This window comes from Opisthorchis viverrini, assembly GCF_000715545.1.
Source record: "Opisthorchis viverrini unplaced genomic scaffold opera_v5_2, whole genome shotgun sequence".
Classification (NCBI taxonomy): domain Eukaryota; kingdom Metazoa; phylum Platyhelminthes; class Trematoda; order Opisthorchiida; family Opisthorchiidae; genus Opisthorchis; species Opisthorchis viverrini.
Window position 1 is genome coordinate 2,839,455 of NW_008751658.1, and position 27,521 is coordinate 2,866,975.

General features: G+C 44.7%; 4 protein-coding genes across 4 annotated transcripts in view; 1 reads left to right on the plus strand and 3 right to left on the minus strand.

Annotated features, from left to right (window-relative positions):
• T265_00218 (hypothetical protein) overlaps positions 1–853 on the minus strand; it is a gene marked incomplete at both ends in the record, with an annotated part of 24,694 nt that extends 23,841 nt beyond the window's left edge. The window contains one exon of the mRNA XM_009163926.1: positions 443–853. Coding sequence (XP_009162190.1) covers positions 443–853 — 411 coding nt within the window. The remainder of the gene's footprint in view (positions 1–442) is intronic.
• A 5-nt stretch (positions 854–858) lies between these two features.
• On the minus strand, positions 859–1,437 carry T265_00219 (hypothetical protein; the record flags this gene model as incomplete). The annotated part of the gene is made up of 1 exon (XM_009163927.1): positions 859–1,437. One exon carries the CDS (start codon positions 1,435–1,437, stop codon positions 859–861), a length of 579 nt encoding a protein of 192 aa, XP_009162191.1.
• Positions 1,438–5,822: 4,385 nt separating this feature from the next.
• T265_00220 (hypothetical protein) overlaps positions 5,823–27,521 on the plus strand; it is a gene marked incomplete at both ends in the record, with an annotated part of 34,395 nt that continues 12,696 nt past the window's right edge. Inside the window, 14 exons of the mRNA XM_009163928.1 lie at positions 5,823–6,065; positions 6,103–6,399; positions 9,144–9,406; positions 10,872–11,025; positions 13,330–13,609; positions 13,935–14,159; positions 15,515–15,682; positions 16,015–16,199; positions 16,893–17,040; positions 17,502–17,737; positions 20,001–20,267; positions 20,741–20,842; positions 21,513–21,740; positions 23,587–23,814. Of these exons, the coding sequence (XP_009162192.1) occupies positions 5,823–6,065; positions 6,103–6,399; positions 9,144–9,406; positions 10,872–11,025; positions 13,330–13,609; positions 13,935–14,159; positions 15,515–15,682; positions 16,015–16,199; positions 16,893–17,040; positions 17,502–17,737; positions 20,001–20,267; positions 20,741–20,842; positions 21,513–21,740; positions 23,587–23,814 (3,024 nt within the window). The remainder of the gene's footprint in view (positions 6,066–6,102; positions 6,400–9,143; positions 9,407–10,871; positions 11,026–13,329; positions 13,610–13,934; positions 14,160–15,514; positions 15,683–16,014; positions 16,200–16,892; positions 17,041–17,501; positions 17,738–20,000; positions 20,268–20,740; positions 20,843–21,512; positions 21,741–23,586; positions 23,815–27,521) is intronic.
• T265_00221 (hypothetical protein) overlaps positions 23,375–27,521 on the minus strand; it is a gene marked incomplete at both ends in the record, with an annotated part of 17,933 nt that continues 13,786 nt past the window's right edge. Inside the window, one exon of the mRNA XM_009163929.1 lies at positions 23,375–23,721. Within this exon, the coding sequence (XP_009162193.1) occupies positions 23,375–23,721 (347 nt within the window). The remainder of the gene's footprint in view (positions 23,722–27,521) is intronic.

Here is a 27,521-nt window from a genome sequence, read left to right on the forward strand (position 1 = left end):
GATTTGATTTGCAATGTCGAACAGGCATATATAGGTCGCATAGCCATGATATTTTTTCTTTAATAGAAAGCCAACATTTATCAACGGATCCTTCTGTTGGTAGTGTCCAGTCCGTCGAATTTGCCGCAATTAATAACGCATCAAAGTCTGTTTTCCAAACATTTCTCTGGGGTAATCGCGGTGGAGTGCGATGATGTGGATGCCTAAGATATGTAAACAATGTCATATGATCACTAGTGCCCAGTGGTTCAGAAACTGATGAAGAATCCAATCTTTGCTCGGCTTGAGTAAATAGTAAATCTAGGCAGGAAGGAATCTGATAAGGCAGAGACCGCGTCGGTTGATGGACATGCTGTATCAATCCCATTTCTAGCACCGTATTGAGAAGTGTGGTTTCCAAGTCGGTACAACCAGGAACGGCCGTATAGCTGGACCAATTTACATGGGGAAAATTGAAGTCACCCATAAGTAGCACGTTTTGGGCGCATAGATTATTCTGAGCTCGTGTAATCCAGTCGGAAGAGATATTAGCTGGACTCCTGTAAAGCACTCCCACGTGAAAATTGCCTTTGGTGGTGATGATTTCGCACCAAATTTGTTCACAGTAACAATCATTACTCAGATAAGTGTTTTGTAACCGGCAACGTATGTCCGACTTCACATAGAGAAGCACCCCACCATGAAGCCGCTGCTGACGATCGCAACGAAAATGCTCATAGCCAGGGAGTTTTATCTCTTGATCGAGGACAGTCAAATCCAACCAGGTTTCTGCAACACCAAGAATGTCAGGATTTACATCAGAAACCCACTGCCGCAGATCATCTCGTTTCGGTAAAAGGCTGCGTACGTTCATAAAAGCTACACGCAAGCCAGCGAATGACTCTGGCTGCGCGCTGTTAAGGTGACCGGGCGGTTTATGAATGCACGCCATTTGACTATTCGAAAATTTACGATACGTAGATCATTTTCACCTTCAAGGGTGCGCCTTCGAAGTCCCACAACAGCGGCTTTGAGCTGAGCTCGCTGAGATGGATCCACATCTGATCTGATGTAAATATCTATACCTTTAAGTCCCCATGCGCGAGAAAGTAAGCGCTTGGGAGCGTCTGCATTTTCGAATACAATTTTTAGCGGTCGGTGGATGCCCGCAACTCGTTTTCCTAATCGTAAAATTCGTCGAACTCGAATTCCTGGTTCATCAGCATCGGCTAGTTTATCAACCTGGAGCAGTACCTGGAGCAGATTCAAATCATGGTTGTATCTAGCCTGTGCGCCTTCTTCGCCAGATTCTTTCGATCCAAACAGCATCAAACAATGATCGCGTGGAAACTCGAGTGTTTCTCGGTTTCCTGGAACAGTTGGCTGGATCGCGCTTGCGGAGCCGACAGGTAGGCTTTCAACGACCTCATGGTTACGAGCTGGCGGCCGGGTTTTCATACGATGTCTCCGTTTCTTTGATGACGTTGGCGTAAACGGCCTAATCGTGCAATCAGTGGCTCTCGTGCATCAAAGCTATCGCCTTCAATGCATAGCTACCGAATTTCTGAACAAACGGATCATGCCTTCGCCTGGTTGTATGTTCCACTTTCCCGTCTTCCGGTGATCGAAACTGCAGCAGCTGGAACTAATGCGCCTATGGCACATAGTTTATAGCTGATAAATTGAATTGAATTCCATTGATGGTCGCCTGTCTACGTTTTTTCGGTTTCCCTGACGTGCTGGTAGAGGGTACATCATAGTATCGTTTTCAGAAGCTTATATTCAAGCGGTTTCTCGGGGATAGAAGTACAGTCTGACTGCCACTCATGCGTAGAATTGAAATTGCCTGGGATGAGGTAATTTATGTAACGCCAAGTTTTTAGGTTGGTCTATCACCAAGTTTCAGGAAGAATTTGGGATTCTGTATATTAAGCAGATGAGTACATAGCTTCTGATGTTTTAAGCGACAGAAAGTATGGCCCTCCGTACCGTTTTCTTCCATCGAAGTTATAAATGCCGTATGAAGAGTAGTTTGAGCGTACGTTCTTCTCGATTCTGTCCTTTCAGCACTTCAAAATTAAGCATGTTCCGCAGGTCTTTGTCATGCACATTTTATCTAGCACGGTCTCTGACTCAAGTAGTTCAACATCGTCTGTCTTGTTACAAGTGCTTCTTTAGGCTCTCTGGTAGCGTTAAGAGGCATCTACGACCATCTAGTGGGCTGTCGTTAATAAAGCCGATTTCACCTTGTTCTCGGACACCCATGTGATGCCGGGAAATACTTAGTGTATAGCCCAGTATCAACTTCCTTCTTCCGTCGACTTCAGCGCCCTAGCTGGGACCCGGTCCTCAGGGGTTAAGTTACAAGAAACGTTGAACTTTTCGTCTCATATGTGATGAAGCCCTAGCGAAATATGCGCCCAGTGTCTGCTGCTAACCTCAGTGCTGCCTTAAAATGTCGGGCTTTCCCCTTCCTACCCACAGTGCATTCGGAACCGACATACCCTCTTCTCCATTGTTAACGAACTTAGCTATGACAAACTAGAGGAAATCGTCCTTCCTGTATTCGTTCCGCTGGGTTTTTGACCTTGCGTTCGGAGGCTTTTGTGATAATGGTGAACCTTTCTCGAGGTCACGCTTCGTTCAGCTGTAGCACCCTTTCGGTCCATAATTGCCGTGCTACCACGAGGAAGCACGAGGGTTGCGATACTGCCAGGTTGCCCAAGCCTAGATAGGGGAAGTCGAGAGGCAGAGGTCGGGTTCGAACCACGAACCCTCCTGTCAGTAAATTCGTGCTCCAACCACTGAGCAGTCATCAAACTTGTGATTTCCTTACTCTTTTCTCTTAGAGGGGTCGTTGCTGTGTTCGCTGAGTTGGGTAATTTGATCGCAAACGTTGATCACATAATCAATGCGTTTTTACGGTACCAGCATTCTCGTCAATAGCAGGTCGCCGATATTTTGATCCCTAAAGGCTACTTTATTATCCTCATGCAGCGTTCCGCACTTTTCTCTAACGAACCGTCAATACAGGTTCCAGTGTTTGGCTGTTCTTCTGGAGCACTCTGTGGCCTTTCATTGAAAAATTTTACCCACAAATAGGACATTTTCCATCGATGGGATATTCGGAATGTGGCTTGTCTGGTTGCCGGTACCCATATTTCCAGTTTTTATACGCTTCCCTGGTGTCGACTCGAAATCTGGGTCATGTTTAATGGAGGTGTTCCTGACTGTCATTTGACCTGATGACCCATTTGAACTTATTTTGTCACTGCGTTTCTTAACAATAGAGGGTGTTTGCATCGGAAGGTCGATTGGGGAATGTACCAAATCGGCCTTCCACAACCATCCTACACAAACGTGACCCTGTTTGGGGTTGTGGAATTATTTCATTGCATGACTATGTGCGATTCAAAGAGGGCTGAAATGTTGCTGTAACTCCCAAACCTACAGTGGAACAACAGAAGAGCCAAAAATAGGTTCACGCCACTGGACTTACGGTCAGAAGTTGGTTGCTTTGGCCGCTGGTGTACCTCGAGCTCAATGACTAAATAGTCTAAGACGCTCGACTGCGAATGGCCAGCCTAGTCTGAGGGCGGATGGAGTAGTGCATAGTTGTCTCCATCGTGATGTTGCTGCGCACAGCGGATGCTTTTGGGGCGGCACCTTGCTCTTGGTAGGGTTTGACCTTAATGGATTATCCGCCGGCGGTCACGTTGAGCATCCGGGCCATCAGAGTGAAATTTTCCTCGGATGAGGGCAGAATCGCTGACCCCATAAATCTGGAATGATGGCTGCCTGGTGGGAAAACCTACTGCCTTCATACTCCTACCGTAGGAGACGGACCACCTCGTGATATGATTACTCGTATTGTGGCAAAAGTTCCAGCTGTCTCAGATTTGTTCAACTCTGTCTTCGATGAAATAATGGTGCAAACGCGGGAGGATCTTCAAAACTCCGATGTTCAAATCGGTGCTAGTGAAAAACTTGTCAGTGTTCAATACATAGACGACATCTTCCTAATCTTGAAGATGAAAGTCACTGTCGAATGAACTATAATAATAACGTTCAACTGTAACACCCCTTCAGTGTCTAGCTGCTGTACCATCCGAAGGAAGCACGAGGGCTGCAATACTCTCAGGTTGTTCAAACCTACACTAGTTGAGTAAACTGACCACCATCGTACCGTCTTCCGGCATGCGCCTGGAACCTACAAAGCGCAAATTCGTGCTTCATAAAGTACCCTTTCTGAACATGTCTCTTCAAATTCAAGGGAAGCACTGGAGATTGTGGAGGATTTTCCATACCTCGGTGTTGGCATAACGCTGATGAAGTGCATGAGTCTCAAAAGCCTCAATCATTTTTGCCCATTCGCTTCACTTGTGGCGTCAAAAATGTATAAAGCCGGATTTAGGATCACATGTATCAGTCTACAGTAAGGTCTGTTGTCGTATGGTCGCAGGACAGCCTGTGAAGACTTATAATATAATGTGTCTCTGGGTTTTTCACCATCGATGTCTCAGAAGTGTTGCTCTTATTGGATGACGTTGAAGAATTCGTAACAATGTAGTTCGAGGCCGAGTGTCTGGTTGTGCAGCAGCTTCATCGGTCGCTTAAAACTTTTAGCTTACGTCGTGGCTTGTTTACTTCGAATACTCGTTCAACGACGCTGTGTTGTTCTCCGTACCTCCTTCAGAATGGCTCAAACTACGAGGTGGACAACGTGTGACTTGTTTGAAGGATATAAAAGAGAGTATGAGGAGTTTTGGTATTGTTGATGCGGTCTGTCTTTCAGGATGGAATCCCAATGACCCTACCGACGCTTGGCCGGAATTACTGTAAGAAATGGTGACTAATCGATGTCAGTATTGTTCGTACTGATAGTTTCCAGATTACCTGATAGAGCGTCTGAGGGCGTAGTCACCTCAGAATGTCGCTCATCTGCTCTTCCTTTTCACTTAGGGAATTTAAATATAGCGCGGCGGTGAAGCATCACTATCGACATTGGTTTCGCTGGCTCTGATGGTGTTGTTGATAATGATCATGATACCGATGAAAACATAGACCTTGTACCAGCCTAATTATTTGACAGATCTCAGCAAAGGTTTCTCATTAGGCATTGCTCGGTCCATATCTCATCAGTAAGTGGCTTTTGTATCGACTTCTTATTCCTTATCCGCTCCATTTTTTCCCCATAGATACCCACAATCGTTCAGCTGTAGCACCCTTTCGGTGCCAGCTTACATGCCACCCGAAGGTTGCACGAGGGCTGGGATACTGCCAAGTTGTCCAAGCCTAGACAGGGGAAGTTCGGAGGCAGAGGTCGGGTTCGAACCACGGACCTTCCGATCAGTAAATTCGCGCTCTAACCACTTGGGCCATCTCGCCCCACAATACCGTTGTAACAATCTTGGCAGCCTTAGTCGGCCGACTAACTCCGCTTTTCAGTTTCTGTCCTCATCCAATGAATAAATTTAGGGAACGCACGTCAAAGTGCCTTGATGTGTTGGGACTTCGTTCCTTTCTTAGCATTGTTCTTTCCTCCAAATTAGGGATTTCAAATAGAACGTGATTCCATGGTACTAGCCAGCTGATGTCCAGCGTTTATTTCTGTTGTGTCTGTGGACCAGGTCCTGAAAGTTTAGCCAAACTTTCAATCATATTGCTGCCCCGGCCATTTTGCCTCAGACCCTTTCATATTTCGATGCACGCTTATCAGACTTCTCAGTTTTTCCCACCGAAAAATGATGACTTGGTCCCATTTTCTCTCTATCGGCTTTTCATTTCAGCTGTCTCATCGTCTTGCCCCTACTTTTTAGTGACGGCGTACGCATTTTTAGATAATGTACTGTAGTAATGGCATTTTATCTTTGTGTGGGTTTCTGGAGGCCCCGGGGGCACGTTCGGATGACATTCCCTTATCGTCTGCGCCGTTGAATTTGTTTCGAATGCATCCATCTATCCCCGAATATGATAGTGTCCTTCACAGGAGCTTCGAAACCGGTGAAGCATGTTTATCTGAGGACTACGGTGTCGTCACCTATGACCTCAATCTGCGCTCACGTGCACCCGAATCGCGGATCAAGGTGTGTTGTTTTGTTTTGTTTATAATTTTTATCTCAGGACCCTGCAGTTATTCATGATGTCTCTATCCATCTTAACGAACTGCACCGTCGCGTTAAAGATCGGTTTTCCCTCATGCACGTGAACGTATGTTCTAGCGGGTCCTCGGATGACATTGAAAATTACAAAAACGCCTACGAAAAATTATTATCTTTTCCAAACTCAGTTCTTCAAGAACTCGGGCTTCACAGCTGTGATAAATCCACATTTTCGCTCGCTAATCTGGAAACGGAGACAAGGTTATTGATGGAAAAGCGACTCAAACATCAAGAACCTATGCGAAAATATGCCGTTTTGGTAAGTAATCACTTGTTTACCGGTTGATTTCAAATGTTCACTGAGCACGGTGTATCCTCTCTAGAGCGGTCGTCACAAAGAGGCGACATTACCTTGGTGTGACGTCTTGCGCACCTCAGCAACTCATCGAGCTATACTGGGGGCTGTCCTCGTGACATTCAGAGTCCATCATACCAGGTTGGTCAGTAGTTAGAAGTCTGGCAATCATAGTCTCCTGGTCCTCTAGGCTGGGGGTGTTGGAATATGCGGCAATTTGTTCCGTAGAAATGGAAATGCACTTGCGTTTTCTTCCAAACACCACTGCCTTGCGGTTAGGCTTTTGAGCCAAAAGCTTTGGTTGAGGACCCTAATCGTCTTTCTGTCTAGGTGTGGGCACCCTGACAGTATCCCAGCCCGCGTACAACCATGATATAGGGCAGCGAAGCATCGGTGTTGAACGCTGGTGTCATGCTATCGATGATGACGATGATGTCTAGAGCGAACACCATTGGGAAGAATCCCTACATGAAAGGATAGTTTTCCTTGACTTTAGAATTCTCCTACCTACAGAGCTATTCACGTACCGTTGAATTGTTTGATCAAGCCACCAGCTAGTTGGAACAAGACGTACTGTCAAGACTCGTTTTATTTGGTTGTAGGGAATGGTTGGTTTAATAACGACCTGTTTATCCTGGCCATGTGCTCCACGTTGTTCAGGAATGTCGCGTTCCTGGAAATAAACGTAGTGAGGGATTCACCGAATTCCCTTAGCCCTCATTTTTGACCTTTGACTGATCTGCTATTCCTCTACGGTTCCGTGGGTCGGATAAAACTGGCCAAATTCATTTCAGTAAGACAGACTTATTTCGGCGGTACATCACGCTCTAGCATTTATGTGCTTTTCTATAGAGGAAAGGATAGTTTTCCTTGACTTTAGAATTCTCCTACCTACAGAGCTATTCACGTACCGTTGAATTGTTTGATCAAGCCACCAGCTAGTTGGAACAAGACGTACTGTCAAGACTCGTTTTATTTGGTTGTAGGGAATGGTTGGTTTAATAACGACCTGTTTATCCTGGCCATGTGCTCCACGTTGTTCAGGAATGTCGCGTTCCTGGAAATAAACGTAGTGAGGGATTCACCGAATTCCCTTAGCCCTCATTTTTGACCTTTGACTGATCTGCTATTCCTCTACGGTTCCGTGGGTCGGATAAAACTGGCCAAATTCATTTCAGTAAGACAGACTTATTTCAGCGGTACATCACGCTCTAGCATTTATGTGCTTTCCTCTTTAATTTTCTCCAAAAGCACGTTGTGGTGAAGCAGAACCAAATAAACTCAAAATCACTAATTGTTCGAATGGTTTGCTTGAAAAATATGCCTTAATTGTGAATAGGGTGATTAGTTCCAATCAGAAGTCACTTTTTAATGGTCGGTCCATACTTACTAAGACAAATAGGCTTCACGGGTTTAATCCATTCAAAAGTGGAAATAGCCCCTCCCCATACAACATAGTCTTCCTACTAAGAGCAAGTTTGTTTTCACTACGCAAGTCTTTCGTCGTGCAAAAATCGGTAAAATTCATGGTTTCTTTTCGGTTACTTCGCGTAAAACATGCTATCTGACTGCAACTAAATAAACTCAGGTTTGGTTGCGGTCCTTTCGGTATTGCGTTTACACTGGCTTAGACCCGTATTATTTGGATTGCAATTTCCCCCCAGAGCCTAGAATATTTCAAATTCCACATGACATTTACCTTAGAAATCCTTTCAGAATGTCATCAGAACGCACATCAAGCTTTTCCCCTGAGAGAGCTTAATGGTTGGGACGTAGAAGGACCAAAAGGCCCGTGGTTGGAACTCAATACATACTTCTTGAGTGCCTCTATCTGTGCTTGAGTATCCTGGAAGTATCTCTATCCTCGGGCTATCTTTGGGTTGTACATAAGCTGCGCACAGAAAGAGTGCCACAGCTGAACAATTTTCTCAAGTTTCAAGTTTTCACCTACGCCGAGCCACCTAACCTCTCACCAAGTCAACCCCATTCTGTTTCTATTTGGGAAGCACAATAATCTGTATAGTCGGACGGAAGTTCACTAGGGCTGGGCCACGAAAATGGGACTCAATGAGGCACATCTCACGAATCTGAACCAGTCTTCTGGAATTGGTGTCCACGGGAATGAATATGCTTCACAACTGAAACGACTGCTTTAACAATGGAGGAGATACCTTTTTTTGGGGGTTGTTTTTGATATGGAATGCTTTCTGCTGAAAATGCTATGGACACTTTCTTCGGTATCTTGGCTTAAGGTAGCTCCATTTTACTTTGACTAAGTTATTGTCATTCTTAATACCTTCATCACAGCAGTGGTTACCGCGGTAAAATAGCTTGTATGTATTTCACTGCTAATATGTAGTACAAGAAGAATGATTGGTTCAGACTCTGATGCCAATGGCAGAAGACCAGGTAAAACAGCCTTTGGGATAATAACCCAGCCACCTGGACCATAGTCTGATGACTGGTGCTCCGGACAATCCACTTGTGAACTTATATATGCAATACGGATAACTGTCAGAATGTGGTCTACATGGTCGGGTGAGATATCTTGTACACACATGACCCTTGTAGCCCGAGCTGTGTTGCCCACCGTGTTGGGCGTTTTTAACAACCTGGTTATTATCCAATATGCTTCTGCGCTTGCACATTATTTTGCCGCTCATGACAGCAAACTACATTGCTCTCGGATTCTGATCGTTGTCTCTTAGGAAGATACCTCCCAACAACTCCCAAGCTTTTCCAAACTGGTTAAGGATCCAGCCTATACTTGGCCATTCGAGCTGGACACGTTTCAGAAACAGGCGATTCTTTGTCTAGAGCGGAACCAATCCGTGTTTGTGGCTGCACACACGTCAGCTGGTAAGACAGTGGTGGCGGAGTATGCTTGTGCAATGTGCCGTCGTCGTGGTTCTCGTGTGATCTATACCAGTCCAATCAAAGCTCTGTCAAACCAGAAATTTCATGATTTTAGGTGAGCCTTGGTTTTTATAAAGTGATTTTGAGAGAGGTATTTGTTTAATGTTTATGGGTCGTTGGTGATATTCACTCCTGTTTTTTGAAGTCATTCTTGGTTCTCCTTTTGATCGGCAAACCGTATGTTACTAGATTATGCCCCAAATGGAATTGAGTTTAATAACTCGGTATTTGGTTGATCTTCCATATTCTACAATGCAGATAAAGTCGCAGTAAAACTTTCAAGATAAGCTAACCTATCAATAAACTAAAGTTCCTCAGTGTGAACATCGAAGTGGATACGTGGGTGTGGGAAATCCTGCAGTAGAACTTTGAAGTGCATGGCACATGCCGATGTTCTGTTTAGGGTTCTTTGTGCGGATGCATGACCGTCCGTTAACAGAACTATTTCATCCGCGTATCCCGAGTCTACCAATTCTTCTGCAAAGGTGATTTCGGCATCCATTTTGTTGCCTGTTGAGTTTACACAACGGGATGTTGTCAGCTACAAGATTAGACAAAAATGGCGAAAGCCTTGGGAAACTTTGTCAAAGGTCTTTATGAAGCCCAATGTCCCTGGAAGTACAGGTATAAATGGTACAGTAAATTTTCACGAATTTTGAGGGTATTCCTCGTTGACCAAGTATTAGTGGGAAAGCTAACCTATTTACAGAATCGATGTTTTTTTCTGAATCCCAAGAAAACCGCTAAGTTGGTTGGCGGTGTGAGTGATGCTGCTCAAGCACTTGCGTGCTATGGAGATGTGGTCAATGCAACCGCATCTACTCTAAAGCATATCCAACGCTCTCGGAATTCCGTCTCGAGTGATTAGGTCAGACGTCGCTGTGCTGTTGAAGGTAGCTCCGTTACAAGTGGGCTAAAACTTATTATTGTTATCACCTTTTTTTGAATGAAGGTACAACGTTTGAGGCCCCCGGTTCGCCAGAATGCGTCCTTCCTCCCGAGTTAGCCTAAGTACCCTAGTCATGGTTAGAAATTCGCTTCGTTACTTTAGAAACTAGGAGAGGATTTGAACTCAGTCTGCGACTGGGGTTGAGCGAGTTTGTTGAAAGAAATGGCTACATTGTCAGATTGCCAACTTGACTTCTGTCGGAAATATGCGACCCCGCGGTCAAGACGGTTGTTCTTTTTGAAAAATAAGTTTCTGATTTTATCCTTGATGACGTCACTGGTAACCGTATCAAATGAAGCACCTTGAGAGATGAGCTCTTGTTCTCAGTAACGACAGGTGCAGGCTCTGAATTAATTTGACCTTCTTGTCAATACATGGCTAATCCTAGTGGAGCCTCCGGATTGTCTCACGTACAAACGTGGCTTTTCTTCCCTACCGGTATTGAACAGCTGCTCTTCCTGTATTTTTTTTCCGGTGCATCACCAGTTCAGTCACTACCGTGAGCATGGGGATTGCTTTCACTATCGTGGCCTTATTCAATCTAATGTATTTGCTTACATCTGCCACCTAGGCGTACCTTTGGGGAGAATGTTGGCCTTCTGACTGGTGATATCAAAGTGGCTACAGAATCTACCTTCCTGGTAATGACAACAGAGATTCTCTACAATATGTTGTGCAACGCAGCGGATGCAATTCGTGATCTGGAGGTTGTGATTATGGATGAGGTATGTTGATCTCTAACGTCAGATTTTGTCGGCCAATAGGTATGGCACTTTTGCATTCTCTAGAATTCTAACTATGGACTTCATGTTGTACATCTGAACCAACCGGTTCTGAAAACTCAGCTAGCACCATCTCTTTTCTGCTGATTCGTAGCTTTCGTATTCCGGCACCTGAGACGTTTCGGGTAGGAGTTAAGCACTTTGTCTTCTAAGCCCGAGTGACCTACCAGCAATGTGATTGACTCGAACTTACACAGGGTTTAATTGCATTTCGAAGTATATTCCCACGCGGCTTGGCGTTACGAAGAACTCGCGTGTCCAGGTTCACTGAGTGTTTTTACTGCCGTCGTTGTTGGTTTTTGCCCGGCCTGGATTAGCCATTTCGTGGTATGACTGTGCAGCTCTTGGTTCGACTTTGTCTTCAAACTCTGTGTTAGTTGTCTTTTAAACACTATTCAACTTTTTTGGGGCAATTCACCATTAGACGCCTTGGAGCTGGCAATACTCTGCGCTCAAACTGCAGTGTACACTTTCCACCAAATTAGCGCATATAAGACCTTACGATTGGTGTGTATGTCAATGTGGAGACAACGGTCCTGGGGAGATTGGAACATGTATCTGGTAGTTTACCCTACTTGAATACTTCCTTGAAAGCTTTGTCATGCCGGACAGGTAGTCGATCTAACCAAGGTTGCTGAGGTTCCCCACCTTGTCGCATAACTGCACGTCAGCATTTTAGATCATTTTCCGTTGAATTACGTAACAGATGCGGTTTTGCATACAATGCATGGATCTGTTCTACTGGGTGTGAAAACTACATGCACTGATGTGCAGATAAGCCCTCTTGAAGTTAACGGGATAACCAGCTGGTGTTTTCTTATACTGCTCGACCGAATTCACCGAACAGAAGCCTCTTTTCATTTCATTTGTAGCGATATTCAAGAATTTGAAGTATTTTCTATACATACCTACTTGGTGAATTTTCGAAAGCCTCCGACACATTGGCTGATCTTTTGGACATTGCCGTATGGTAGGCTTGGATGTCTTGATGAATTATTCAACTCCGCTGCCGATCTGAGTTGGTGCGCTTTGAGTGTCACAGCTGAAGAACAGTCATCCCAAACGTTGCTCTTCTGAGGTCTTATGCTGTCACATTCTCTTTCAATGAAGCAAGCTGTATATTTTAGCTCACCACTCTAGTACATTCACTTCAGCAGCTATTCGCGAACACCTTCACAGAGAATAGAGTGAGGCGGCTTTGTTACCTAATAAGGTGGGCGTCTGCTTTTTGCTGTACGCTGTATCGTATCGGTATCTGATTGCTGAGAACAATCCAGTCGAGATAAGAAAGCCAGTAAACAGAGAAGCCGTCGGGCTAATTAATCAAACCGAAGGAACTAAGACCACAACGCAATACCAGTCACAAACGGACCAGTGAACTCACGAGAATAATGTCTCCCAACTTGCTTGCCACCTCAAGAGATAACAGGTACTTATCCAACGCATGCAAGTAACTTGAAAGTACCCACCCAACAGCACATTGAAAATATGCCCTCGTTTAGTGACGAAACATCCGCAGGTTTATTGCCCAGGTCGGAGAGCAGATCAAAAGCCACCTGATCAACAGCCAGTAAACCTACGCGCTCTACAAGTGGTTGAACACCTTGCTACCTAGATGTTTGAGCAGTCTCCATTCTATTCTGAAGGGATTATTCTCCTTAATTCACACCAAAACAAAGAAACACTGAACTCGAGTTTTGTTCTTATCACGGCTCATCAGCCGCACACTAATTTGAATTCTAATCGTGAAATATGAGGTTAGCGTCCCACCGTTTCTCTCTCGTCGGGTGCATATTTCTCATGTTTCAACATGCAGGCATGTTCGTTATCAAAGGTTGATCATATGTTAATAGTTATCCGTTCTATGGTAATAGTGAAGTCTACGTTCTCGGTGGAAGATGTTCTATGGCGTCCGAGCGCACACTGTCGCCCACCGCATAAATGTATGTGTACTTGGTTGTAGTTCTCTTCTTGGCGTGTAGACAAATGCTATTGTTCGAATTGATAGAGTTTGTTTTCCAAAGCAGGTGCGCCAGATCTCCATACTGCGGGTTTTCCCATGTACGGGTTATCTGTATGATTATCTGTTTGTGTCATTAATGCCCAGCACTTGAATTCTGGTTTGTGGCCGTATGTTTAAGAACTCGGCAAGGTCAGAACGGTTTCTGTTTTTATTGTTGTCCGCCGAAGTTGTTTATCTTACGGAAGCCTCAAATGTATTCATTTTACTGAAATCTTTTTTCCCAGGTTCACTACCTTAATGACGCAGAACGCGGCCATGTTTGGGAGCAAATAATGATAATGCTACCTAAGCATGTGCTGTTAGTAATGCTGAGTGCGACTGTTCCGAATACCATGGAGTTTGCTGATTGGCTCGGACGGATTCGTGGAAGTGAAATCCATGTAGTTGCGACCAATCGTCGGCCGGTCCCGTTGGAACATTATCTATTCACCGGGTTGGATGGACAAAGCCCCGAGAAGCAGCTGCATTTAGTGGTTGACAAACATAGTCAGTTCAACCTCCCCGGTAAGTCTATTCATCTGGCGTCATTTTGCTTTTCTCCATAATTGAGCTTGAATACTGTAATCTCAACACAAATGAACCGCGGCACGTATTGCCACATAGGATATTTGGAAATCCTATGGGATAACCGGTGTCGTTTCAGGTGTAGGCTCGGTGGGTCCTGTTTCATCTGTCATTCTTGTCACATCCTCTGTTTTCGTGTTCGCGTCTACTTCGGCGAAAATTTCGCTCACATTCTAATATTTTCTCCTATTATGACCAACTTAGTTGTCCATGTTAGCTGTCGAAGCCTGTGAACCTGTTTTTCCTGTCTCGCTCTTACACTCAGGTTACAAGCAAGCCATAGTCGCCTTCAACGCACCAAAACTTAAGAAAGCGAACAGTGAGAAATCAGGTGGGGACACCAGTCGAGCTGAAGAACTGGCAGCACGTCGAGGTGGCGCTGTCGTTCCTGGTGGAGGTGGTCGGGGTGGAAAGGGTGGTGCGGGAGCATCTAAACAACATTACACAGGTGGCAAGGCCAACACGCCCGGACGCTGGAATTACACACCTTGTACGTTGTGTTCTTGCCTGTCAGCTGTTGTATGAACACCACAATCATACATCTTTGTTTGCCTTTGTTCCATCATCCTATGAGAGGTGCTGTTTCTGATCTACGGACGAGAGACTCCTATCATAATTTTCCAACCTGAATTCGGTTGTTCATACCTAATCAACCTCTTCGATGGAATTAACTAAATGGGAAAACAGAAACAGGTTATTTCCAGTTTAAGCCTGCGTCGTCTTCATTCTCTGTAGTGTTAACAGCAGTGGGACACAATTTCATGTATTTAAAAAGCAAATAAATGGAACTGAATCCAAATAGTAAACGGAAGCGAGGTTCAAATGCTGGTACCACAACATACCAAATGGAATTTCAGCCACTCACCTCGGAATTTTGCGGTCATCGCTTCTGTCACTACTTCGCCCTAATAACTCATTCTAAAAATTTACCGGCCTGAATAGTTTTCATCTGAAGCGTACACTTTCTATACGTTCCGCTCTACATATACCGTACCATAGCTATATTGCAATTTCGAAAGGAAACAGGAAAATTTGGTCACAGCTCGAATCAGCAACCACAGGATAGTTGTTTACTTCTCGTGAAATACAGCCTTACGGGCGTCGATTCGTAGCACGGAAAGTTGTTGCTGGTAGTTGTGCAAAAGTGGCACGCAAATGTGGACTACCAGTCTATCTTTGGACCATATTCGGTGTCATAGTATTCATTGTCAATTATATTGAACAGTGGCAGGTGTTTTTTGGCATCACACCTTGTTCTTCTCACCTGTTAACCGACTTCAGTTGATTTTGCTGATTAACGTTAGTATACCAACAGTCTTTACTCCTTTTTAGCTATAGTAAGCATCAAGACTACTCTGTATTTGCATCCCACATTCATTCATAAATGTGGAGGGTGAAAATGAGTCAAGTGGCAGTTTTTGTTTTTGAAAATTTGAAGTTGTTTCCACTCTCCCAATACCGACTATCACTGTTCCACTAATTTCGATCATGATGCAGCTATCTTGGAGAAGGTACGTCGCTGCTCGAACAACATGCTTGGTACCGTGCTTTACACGTCAGCCAAATGTATTTTTGGATGAGACTGGGATGCAAGTGACAAATTCGTGAACAGCTTTAAGACAAATGGACCTGGATTTGATTTCTGCAGTACACAGTTCGGCCCTTTTTGCTTTTTGTACTGGGTTTGTGATACTGGTTGCATGGCCATGGAGCACCGGTGTTGGTCGTATTCCAACATGTTCCCAAAACTGATTACTACATTCATTGCCCCCCTCCCGACTATTTTCACTAAGTATGTTGATGGCCTTACTAATGAAACACATTATTCTATCGCGTGCATTCCAGCTCCCGGAGGTTTAGCTGTCCATGAGAAACGGATAAAAAACATGTGGCTTGGTGTTGTACGTCTCTTACAAGAACGTGAACTCATGCCAGCCATCGCCTTTGGATTCTCTCGAAACTCTTTGGAAACTTTAGCAGAGAACTTGTCCTCTGTCGATTTACTGAGCAAGGGTACGTTCCGAGTTTTCGCAGTTCTGACGCTTGCATAGTATTCCCCCTTCCCTTAGTAAGTAATCTGCAATGTATAATCTGTTTCCGCATGCTTCTGAGAAGGAAATTTCTAACGCATTCTCAGATTCGGTCCTGTCTCATCGGTTCCACGGATGTCATCTGTTTGACAATCATAATCACTCACTCGTCTTTTGATTCGTTCCTCGTGCTGTCATCATGGTGTTAATTTTTTGCTCTTAGGTTCCTAGGTCCCTAGTTCCACCTGAGCACAAAGTGACAGACTATAGGTTCGGCTTTTTCGTGTGCACACTTTGTACATAGCATAGAATCAGCCCCTAGCATGCTGCTCCTTGTCACTTCAGACGAGAAAAATGAAGTTCAACAATTCTTGCGTTATTCGATCAAAAACCGTCTCAAGGGACCCGATAAACGCCTGCCGTCGGTGCTGTTCATCAGTGACTTGGCTTGCCGTGGACTGGCTGTCCATCATGCCGGAATGTTGCCACTGCTGAAAGAGGTTTGTACTTTCCGCTTAAAGATGCTCTCATAGCAATACTATCTACGGCTGCCTTGTGTGTGCTACTTCTGAGCAACCGGTTTTTAAGAAAACTGGACCTCCAGGGATTTTTGAATGAACAGAAATTGATAGCTACTTGTATCGCTTCACTAAGGAAGTAAATTTCACGATCCGTCGGATGGTTCGTTGCAGCGAGACTTTCTCTGGATAGAACGATTGACAGCAACTTTAGATGGTTTATTCGTATAGTAGGGAACTATCAGCGACTCAGGCATTGGAGTGATTCGTGCGCAGCGGAAGAGAGACCGGAAATACGACTCTGAGAAGAGATGTTTAAAAGCATTGAGATTTTCGCCGATCTTTTGATGCATTTTAAGCTTTTCTCGATTCTTTTCCGTCTTGTGTTGAACCACATCACACTGGGTTATTGGTGATATGCCGTCTTGATTATGTATACTTTTCACATTGCGATACTTGCTGCGCTACGGACCCATGTTTTTTTACTGACTGGATCCGTTTGTTTAGTTCCTCTGAATCGATACAATGGGATAATCTTTGAACCTCCTTTTTTTAACTGACTGTAGTCGTCCATACCCTCTCCAAATTTAGCTGAAAGACTCTGCCTGTTATCCCTGAATCCATCGAATTCAGACTCACCAGTCCTGTTGTGTCCCTCGTTTCGTTGTTTTGCAGACAGTGGAGATGTTGTTCCAACGTGGCCTTATCCGTCTCCTATTTGCCACAGAAACATTTGCCATGGGCGTGAACATGCCAGCACGGTGCGTTCTTTTCAGCACACTGGAGAAGTATGATGGTCGTCGCCGTCGCCCACTCAATCCTGGTAAGTGTTCACTGCAGTTCCCTGTGTGATAAGTCTGTTTCATGTGCCCATCCAGGCTCTCACACCGTTTAAGTTTTGGAATCCTAACGCATGAAAGCATGCCTTCCCTTTTTACTGTTCACTGTTGCTCAAGAAATATCGCAATAAACTAAATTTGGGTTTTCTGAAAAACCATCTGGTTAGTTTTTTGAAGCAGTTGTAGCATGATTTTGAGGATAAAGCTGTGAGTGCAACTCGGTCTATAGCCGAATGCCTCATGATATGTCCAAATGTTACAATTTCATACTGGTATCTTTCTTGCTTGGTTTCAGAACTGTTTGCTCTGTGAGAATACGCCAGCGAGGTTAATTCATTTTCTTTTCCAACTGGATCTAGTCCTTTCGACATGTCTTTTTGTGAAAAAGTACCCCGCGCATATCAGTGAGTATCAACAAGTTGATAGCGTTTCTTGCCTTTCACAGGAGAATACACCCAAATGGCAGGTCGTGCAGGGCGTCGGGGTCTGGACGCGTCAGGGACGGTAATTATTATGGTGGAAGGAGTCGGAGCATCCGTAGCCTCACCAAAATTGGGCGTTCCAGCTGAAGCAACTCTGACCAGCATGATATTGGGCACGCCTACGCAGTTGGCGTCTCAATTTAAAATCACTTACTCAATGATATTGCATCTGCATCGGACCAATTGGCTGTCACCGCAGGTGTGTTTAAACTTTGATATTTATACCACCAATGTGCCTATTGGTCTGTATGGAGCCAATCAGGCCTGCGCTTTACGCGATTTTCAGTTTTACACGAAAACCACCGCCAGCCCACCTTTAATTCCATTTTAGGATTTACTATTTGATTGTCCTCAAGTGAATTAACTGTACTTTTCTATTTACTACATATAGTAATGCCTTTAGAATCGCCATGCTTCTCCCCTTTACCAGTCGTATTCCCTTGGGACAGTTGCTGGGTCGTCGTTCGATGAGTCGGGCACACCAATCACATCGCCCAAGTGTGAACACGTTCGCCTGTTCAGACGTGATAATTCAGATGCGTCCAACGTGCGTTGGTGGAGTAGCGGTTACACGCTCGCCTCGCATGTCAGATATCCGGGGTTCAGATCCCGGCACGGCCATTGGATATGCACTGCTGATGAGCTCTAATAAGAGCGAAACTCGAGTCCAGTGCTTTCCTTTTGTGTGGACTCACCGGAATAATTACGCCAGAACAGAAACACGGCCGTTCAAATGAGAGTGGTTTGGCTATGGACAAAATTATCCATCCCGCAAAACCCCAAGATTACTGAGTCCTACAGCTAGTTCCAAACACGGCTCAGTTCGAATCACGTATGAGACTAGGTCTCCCTCGCATAAGTCTAGGGCGTAGTTTGGTGTGAGCGGCGGATCCAGGAGCGGATGCTAGTCCAGTGTTCACCAAGTCCTTTCCACAAACTTACGATTTAATCAACTGTTCTTGTTAGTTCTCCTGAAGGACCCCGCGTCCCCTCATACACTTGGATAGTAAGAGAGCAACGCTGAATGCGGCCATAGTAAATCTGTTGGCACCTTAACTTGACGGTACAGCTGTGTACATCAGAGGCACTTTCTGGCAGGATGCTTCGATTGGACGCGAAACGTATTGATAGTGGAGAGTGTTTTTTGTACCTTCGTACAAACCGCCACCTGTATGGCACTAGGACAATGATCGCCGTTGTGATACCCGCCGTCTATTTGCTGCTGAACATTTATGGGACCAAGCTGATCATGGACGCTAACCACAGAGGGCTAGGCTAAGTCCACAAATGCACACGTCACTTCGGGCGATGCTCTCGTTTGGTGTGTGTTTTCCTTACACGACAAACCTGAGCATGAAGCTACCTTTTCGTTAACCACAAGCTGCAAGGGTAACTGCAAAACGCCTTAAGAGCATCCCTCTTGGAAGAAATTGATCACATATGGGGGAGATAACTACAGCTATGTGCAGCGCTGGGAATTCTGCGTGTAATATTTGCGGGCTCCTGCCTATGGGACAACTAATCTAAGAGTAGTACCTGTCACTCTCTGGTGTGAGACACTGTATATCTTCAGGCTCAGATCACAAATCGACCTGCCCGTCGGTTACATTTCAACTCAAACGAAGCCTGAAGTTTGGTGGCACAAGCGCTCTCGAGAAATGGAAGGCTTATGCATTCGGGATTTCGTGAAAACTGTTCCGGCTAATCTGTAAAATTGTGGATGATGGGGGCATCAGTTGTTGAGCTGGTCAGAAATCGAAAAATGACATCCATCTATCGCCTGGATCACTGGTGGGTCGTTCCTCATAACAGCTTGGTTGACCTGTTTCTGGTTAGATCCTCCGTTAGATTCGCCCAAGTTTCACTTACGTCCTCTGTTACGATAAAAAGTAATGGTATGTTTCTCGACCTTGAACTGACATTGGTTGTTATCTGTGTCATTCAAACCTGATGGCGAATTTTGGTTTCTGCTTTGTCTGGGCCGGTTGGACCTATTAAAAAGACCGCAACGCGTTCCGGAATCTGGGGTCAATCATATGTGAAGCCGCGACTCCAATAAACCCATCGTAGCACTACTGCTGGCCTCCCTAACATTGCGATGCCAAGCTTTGGCACCTGAGACGCCGATCCGAGAGCACCGTCCAAGTTTTCGCCCAGCAAGTAGGTACAGTCTTCTAGTTTCCGTTCTACTTGAAAACCAAATTATTCGGCACATTCAATAGAGAAATAAGCGAAGTCTTCAGCTGAGTTCCCCGTCAACACCAACTTAATTTGCAAATGTATTTCACCAATTCCGTTCCAACTGCTGTTCACTTAAAACACATTCGACGGAAGCTCGGGGACCGAGCTTACCTGATGGGCCTCTTGAAGGGTGAAACTGGTCGTCGAGGAATTTTCAGCAGTCTTGGTAGGTATGTAACTGTCAACACTTCTATTCGTTGTTTTACTTCTTCCTCTTATAGGATATCATGCGTCGGAGTTTCATGGAAGCTCCGGCTCTTCGACGTGAAATCGAGCGTCGACAGTGGCTATCTCGTCTTCGAGCCCGCCTTACCAGTACAACTACGCTCATCCCTTGTGCCGGTTCCTCTCATGCTACCACAAGCTCGTGGATGAGCAAAGCCGCTCCGTTCGCTGTCACGTCAGTTGCAACCGGAGAACCCGTATTGCAAGTCAAATGCCCCTTGGGACAAATTCAGTGCGCTGAAAGCATGGCGACCTATTACCAGGTATGGGACGCTTTTTAATTATGTTATTATCTCACATAATCCTTTTCTCAACTTGTAACCCATGGAGTCATTTACGCATCATTTCCTTGCATCGAACAACAGGCACTAATGCTAGCAACGCAGGACAGAGAGACTCATTTTTCGTCCTTCCGGAAGATGGATCATTGATTGCAAAACCTTTTTCTTACAGTATGGCAATTATTTCTATCTCAAATTCAGCACTATAGTGACGGTAATGGTTGTATGCGTGCACGGGTTATCTCAGATTAGTAGATTTTGATAGGCTTTTTAAGCAGAGCATTTACCCAACACTGGCAGTTGATTTCAACCCTTATTTCTTCAAGGCTTGTTGCAAATTCCGCCAGCTCAATTCGACGGCCTCAGTCTTGCTTGCTAGGCAAACCGTGTCCGACTTGCAACGAGTTTTCTGCCCTGGGCGGCTAGTTTTTGTACAAGTCCCTGCAACTTCACAGAAGGGGAATCTACGTAACAGAGAAACATTGCCCAATTGGCTCGTTCCTGCTGTAGTCGTGGATATCAACAAGGCATTGGTTCAAGGCCAGACGGAAACGCAGGTAGGTTTTCGCTTTGGATCATGCTTGGGTTGATCACCACTGAAATTCATCTCCTAAATATTCTGCTATGATTCGCGCCGTTTTCGCTCGACTTCTCTTGTCACCTGCAGAAGGCGAAGTATCATAAGAGCATTTTTCTATCTGAAACTCTTACGAATAGTCCACTGACTCTTCACTTGAATCGAGTGCTTTTCGGTTACTTTTCGAATATCTCATGTTTTTTTTCATACATTCGAAGACTTTTCAGTGTAGGTTATACGGTGTTTCGCATATGTTTCCGTCAACTTTAGACTGTTTCTAGTAGAATGAAGATGTCGCGTTTCATTATTCCGTCATAGAAACACCACTGCTATGTTTTTTGTTATACAAGCTGATAATACTAGCAGTAATGACTCGGTGTGTTCTGTCTCTTTTTTTGAGTCAGATTCTGATGGCTAGTGAATCTGTGTGCATTGATTTTAATCACCCACGTACAGTACATCTACACAGAGTCCATCTGAACACTTATTGTCGGTAATTGTGCGGCATTCTCTTTCACTGTTCATATGGTTTCGAAATTTTGTGCAGTGTTGCGATGGCAGCTCCGGTAATCGTTCCCACCACCGCTCCGTCGATTGTCTCATGTCTTCATTTTCTGCTTTTTTACCTTCTGGATTTTTGAAAACTTTAGTGGAACTTGATAACCTGGCAACCGCCAGATCGAGTGGTTGACGCTTCGGCTCCACGTCCATATCAACTGGTATCTGATACTTTTTCAGCCAAAGGGGTTGGTAACGCCGCGTTTGATGTTGAGGAAGTGGAGGAACTTGAGGAGGAAGAGGTTTTATGTGACGGTGAGGATTGCTGGATGTCACCGACTCCCTTCCCACCTCAACTGATGCCTGTATTTATCCCATTTGTAAGTTGAGTGTTTCGCGATGCGGGGCACTGTCCGAATTGGTTTATGTAAACTAGCCTTATGTGTAAAGTTCGGAATTTTCAGTGTTCCAAAGTTGTGGTTGATAATTTTATGTCCACCCTATCTTTCTAAAAAGGCTTCCATGTTTTTGGAATGCGATTCTGTGTTTGCTGCCATGCGTTGCGGAGTAGTTCCGTGTTGTTTTGGTGGCCTGTTTCTTGTTTGGTAGCAACCAACTTGGGATTTTTGCTCAGAAGCAGAATCAATAGTGACCTCACAGCCTCAACACGCCGGATTCACCTGAATGTACCGGGCAACGTACTGTTTAGTTTTTATTATAAGTGGTTGACGCATTTCCCGACATCCTGTTTGCGTATACAAGTCGTGGTCTATTTTAAACTGTGACTGTATAGTAAGGAACAGAATTTATCGTTTCTCCCACCTCCACTTACGCATTTCACTGTTCTTACAGCACGCCTTCTGGACAGAGTGGCTGAGTGAATTGGAAGGAGGTTTTGCGGAGCATCGATTTTGTCTACCCTCTTTAGGCCTATGGATTCTTCCTTCAGTTGACATAGTTGGAATCTTCTCACCATAGTCCCAAAGTGAAGTCGTGTCGATGGTGGTAGCAATGGAAGACAGACTAGAAAGGTATAAGAGAAGTTTGTCTGTGGTAGGCCGCGGGTGGGATTATCATGGTCATCATTCCGTTATTTTGAGATGTGACAACTTTTACTCATCAATCTGGTTTGAATCTGGGTCTGAAATTTTGTTTTGCATGTGAACTGATTTGACCGTTTTAATATTGTTGTATCTGTGGTAGACATTCATGCAGGCTCTACCGCGAAATGGTGTGCGATAGCGAGGAATGACAATATGCCAGTTGTACTTACAACAACCTACTGAATTCTCTGCAAGTTTATGCTGCAGGCTTCTTGGCGAAGTGGGATCGCCAAACTAGATCACGCAGCTATGTCCATTTGGTGTGCTGCTGCTCTCAGTTGGTAGCTGGGCTTCCGTAGGGAGTAGGGCCGAGAGGCGAGAGGTGCAGGGGCTAGATAGCTCAGTGGTTAGAGGGCGAATTTACTGACCGGAACGTCCGTGGTTCGAATGTGGCCTCTGCATCTCGACTTCTGTATCAACAAGGCATTGGTTCAAGGCCAGACGGAAACGCAGGTAGGTTTTCGCTTTGGATCATGCTTGGGTTGATCACCACTGAAATTCATCTCCTAAATATTCTGCTATGATTCGCGCCGTTTTCGCTCGACTTCTCTTGTCACCTGCAGAAGGCGAAGTATCATAAGAGCATTTTTCTATCTGAAACTCTTACGAATAGTCCACTGACTCTTCACTTGAATCGAGTGCTTTTCGGTTACTTTTCGAATATCTCATGTTTTTTTTCATACATTCGAAGACTTTTCAGTGTAGGTTATACGGTGTTTCGCATATGTTTCCGTCAACTTTAGACTGTTTCTAGTAGAATGAAGATGTCGCGTTTCATTATTCCGTCATAGAAACACCACTGCTATGTTTTTTGTTATACAAGCTGATAATACTAGCAGTAATGACTCGGTGTGTTCTGTCTCTTTTTTTGAGTCAGATTCTGATGGCTAGTGAATCTGTGTGCATTGATTTTAATCACCCACGTACAGTACATCTACACAGAGTCCATCTGAACACTTATTGTCGGTAATTGTGCGGCATTCTCTTTCACTGTTCATATGGTTTCGAAATTTTGTGCAGTGTTGCGATGGCAGCTCCGGTAATCGTTCCCACCACCGCTCCGTCGATTGTCTCATGTCTTCATTTTCTGCTTTTTTACCTTCTGGATTTTTGAAAACTTTAGTGGAACTTGATAACCTGGCAACCGCCAGATCGAGTGGTTGACGCTTCGGCTCCACGTCCATATCAACTGGTATCTGATACTTTTTCAGCCAAAGGGGTTGGTAACGCCGCGTTTGATGTTGAGGAAGTGGAGGAACTTGAGGAGGAAGAGGTTTTATGTGACGGTGAGGATTGCTGGATGTCACCGACTCCCTTCCCACCTCAACTGATGCCTGTATTTATCCCATTTGTAAGTTGAGTGTTTCGCGATGCGGGGCACTGTCCGAATTGGTTTATGTAAACTAGCCTTATGTGTAAAGTTCGGAATTTTCAGTGTTCCAAAGTTGTGGTTGATAATTTTATGTCCACCCTATCTTTCTAAAAAGGCTTCCATGTTTTTGGAATGCGATTCTGTGTTTGCTGCCATGCGTTGCGGAGTAGTTCCGTGTTGTTTTGGTGGCCTGTTTCTTGTTTGGTAGCAACCAACTTGGGATTTTTGCTCAGAAGCAGAATCAATAGTGACCTCACAGCCTCAACACGCCGGATTCACCTGAATGTACCGGGCAACGTACTGTTTAGTTTTTATTATAAGTGGTTGACGCATTTCCCGACATCCTGTTTGCGTATACAAGTCGTGGTCTATTTTAAACTGTGACTGTATAGTAAGGAACAGAATTTATCGTTTCTCCCACCTCCACTTACGCATTTCACTGTTCTTACAGCACGCCTTCTGGACAGAGTGGCTGAGTGAATTGGAAGGAGGTTTTGCGGAGCATCGATTTTGTCTACCCTCTTTAGGCCTATGGATTCTTCCTTCAGTTGACATAGTTGGAATCTTCTCACCATAGTCCCAAAGTGAAGTCGTGTCGATGGTGGTAGCAATGGAAGACAGACTAGAAAGGTATAAGAGAAGTTTGTCTGTGGTAGGCCGCGGGTGGGATTATCATGGTCATCATTCGGTTATTTTGAGATGTGACAACTTTTACTCATCAATCTGGTTTGAATCTGGGTCTGAAATTTTGTTTTGCATGTGAACTGATTGACCGTTTTAAATATTGTTGTATCTGTGGTAGACATTCATGCAGGCTCTACCGCGAAATGGTGTGCGATAGCGAGGAATGACAATATGCCAGTTGTACTTACAACAACCTACTGAATTCTCTGCAAGTTTATGCTGCAGGCTTCTTGGCGAAGTGGGATCGCCAAACTAGATCACGCAGCTATGTCCATTTGGTGTGCTGCTGCTCTCAGTTGGTAGCTGGGCTTCCGTAGGGAGTAGGGCCGAGAGGCGAGAGGTGCAGGGGCTAGATAGCTCAGTGGTTAGAGGGCGAATTTACTGACCGGAACGTCCGTGGTTCGAATGTGGCCTCTGCATCTCGACTTCTGTCTATCTATCTATCTATCTAATAATAATAATAATAATCGTTCAGCTGTAGCACTTTTTCGGTGCCTAACTGCTATGCCACCCGAAGGTTGCACGAGGGCTGGGATACTACCAAGTTGCCCAAGCCTAGACAGGGGAAGTCGAGAGGCGGAGGTCGGGTTTGAACCACGGACCTTCCGGTTAGTAAATTCGCGTTCTAACCACTTGAGCCATTTCTCCCCCTCTATCTACCTTCTATCTAAGCTTGAGCAACCTGGCGGTATTCCAGCCGTCGTACTTCCTTTGAGTGACATGGAAGCTAGGCACCGAAAGGGCGTTACAAGTGAACGATTTATTTATTTATTTTAGTTATTCAGTTCGGCCTATCTCCGGACAAATAGACTTACATTCTCCAGTAATGGTTAGGCTTTGAAGTGGTAATGAGGATATGTGCATACTCGAGTCCGTCTTGTGCTTCATCAGCTTTTATGCTGTGTGCTGCTCGCCAAGCTTTTATATAGCTCTTGTTCTTAGTTGTGAATGAGAGGTTCATTTAACTCTGTAGTTAACACCAATGTTATTTGCAACTGAATGCACTTCACCACTTGTGTTCGGTTATTCACACCCATTGGATCATATTGGTACCTTTAAAAAGTGATTGCTTTGAAATGAGAAATCAGTCACTGGTTATAAAACGTGCCAAAATTCAATCGTTATCCAGCAATAAATCCGCCGATTTTGTCAAGTGCATCTGAACTAGGTTATTAGTCTCATCACTTACCTACTAACTTGATTGCTCACTTGCGACCGAAATTGACCGTTCTGTCGATGCGTTTCAGCCCTATCTCAGGGTTATAGACGCCCGCCAAGACTGTTCAGCTAGAGGAAACACTTTCTACTGTAAGCTTGTTGATACCAGAAAACTGTGGAACCGAGTTGGTCTTAACCAGATGATCACGAATTTGTGATTGTTCATACGCATTACTAAGACATACTGATGGAGGGTATCAGTTCCAGCGATTGGGAGGTGAGAATTTGTGGAACACAGCATCTGACAACATAAGCACGTTTGCCGATATCTAGGGGAAGAATTAAAGCATACAGCACGGCTAATCGATTGGCTTGCGCTTTGTGTGCAATCGGCGGTTAGTAGTTTCAAACGGAAAAGTAACGCCGAGGAGGGTTTTAGCTGTCACATAATCCCACTTGTGTACATATTTGGTTTTGACGGGATACTCAGCGGAATGGAACCGAATCTGTCGTTTATAACTGTTTTGTTGAGCTGAATGTACAGCACTAGGCTGCCATTATAAACGAGAGACTCAGCTGAATTCATTTCTCCTGTCAATGTGTACATATTTGGTTTTGACGGGATACTCAGCGGAATGGAACCGAATCTGTCGTTTATAACTGTTTTGTTGAGCTGAATGTACAGCACTAGGCTGCCATTATAAACGAGAGACTCAGCTGAATTCATTTGAGTCTCCTGTCAAAGTCGAACTCGTATGCACATGAGACCTTCCGGCAAGTTCCGTCCAAGTTTGCGTTCAGGTGGAACCTAAGGTTGACGGAAACTAGGGAACTGAGCCTACCTGACGAGCCCCGTGAGGAGATTCAGCTGGTTTGCAGCCGAATTAGCCCNCATAAAACATTTGCTGACATATCTACCTTCACTCTTTCCAACTAAATGATGTCCCACGACATTGAATGAGGTTAGGCGGCAATAATGCCTTTCCACAAAATTCACTGACTGGTCGATGGTGCCCCAAAGTTTTGTTCGGTTTCCGCAGGCGCCACTAGTAAGCCACAACCTTGTGTATTAGGAGTGAGACCACTGGGTTACCGATCGACCTCATCAACTGGTGCACGGCTTGGTTATTGGCTGGTTCAGTGACCGTGTCATTGTCTCTTGGTGTTCACCTGTGGGGAACGGTATCAAAGCATCAGTGTTGAACACTGGTTGCATGCTGTCAAAGACGATGCCAACCGGAAAGAGCTCGCTCTTCTCATTTCAACCCACAAATGAAAACCCTTCTTCCCGTTATTGCAGCATCATGCGATCTTTGGAAGCTCGTTGTTCAAGGCCGTAGACGAATTCACGCTGTTTCCGTCTACTTCCTGCATTCTGGATTGAAACTGTTGTAGAGCGCGCACGCGACAGCCTGTTATTCCCGTTGCTACAGGAAGAATGGTCCAATGATTTAGGGTCTGGAGAGCGATTGAATTGGTTGTCACTCCATTTTCCAAAAACGGCTATCGGGTTATCGTCTTATCTACTGGGAACAGGAATGCAATCCAGTCATACACACTGGAACAGTTGATCATATTAAACCCTATTCTGTATCATCTCACACAGTTCAGGATCCAAGTTCTGCTGGAAAATATATGGTCCCACCACAATTTTGGTGTATAGATTTCAGAAAATATTCAGCTTTAGACTGTGTCGAAGTCATTCAAACATTTTGATAACTACAGCAAATAGAATTTTGCAGGCATCATCATCATCATCAATGACAGCAACATCAGTGTTGGCACTGATGCTTCACTGCCGTACAACCATAAAGTTCGTTTAGTTATATATATATATATATATA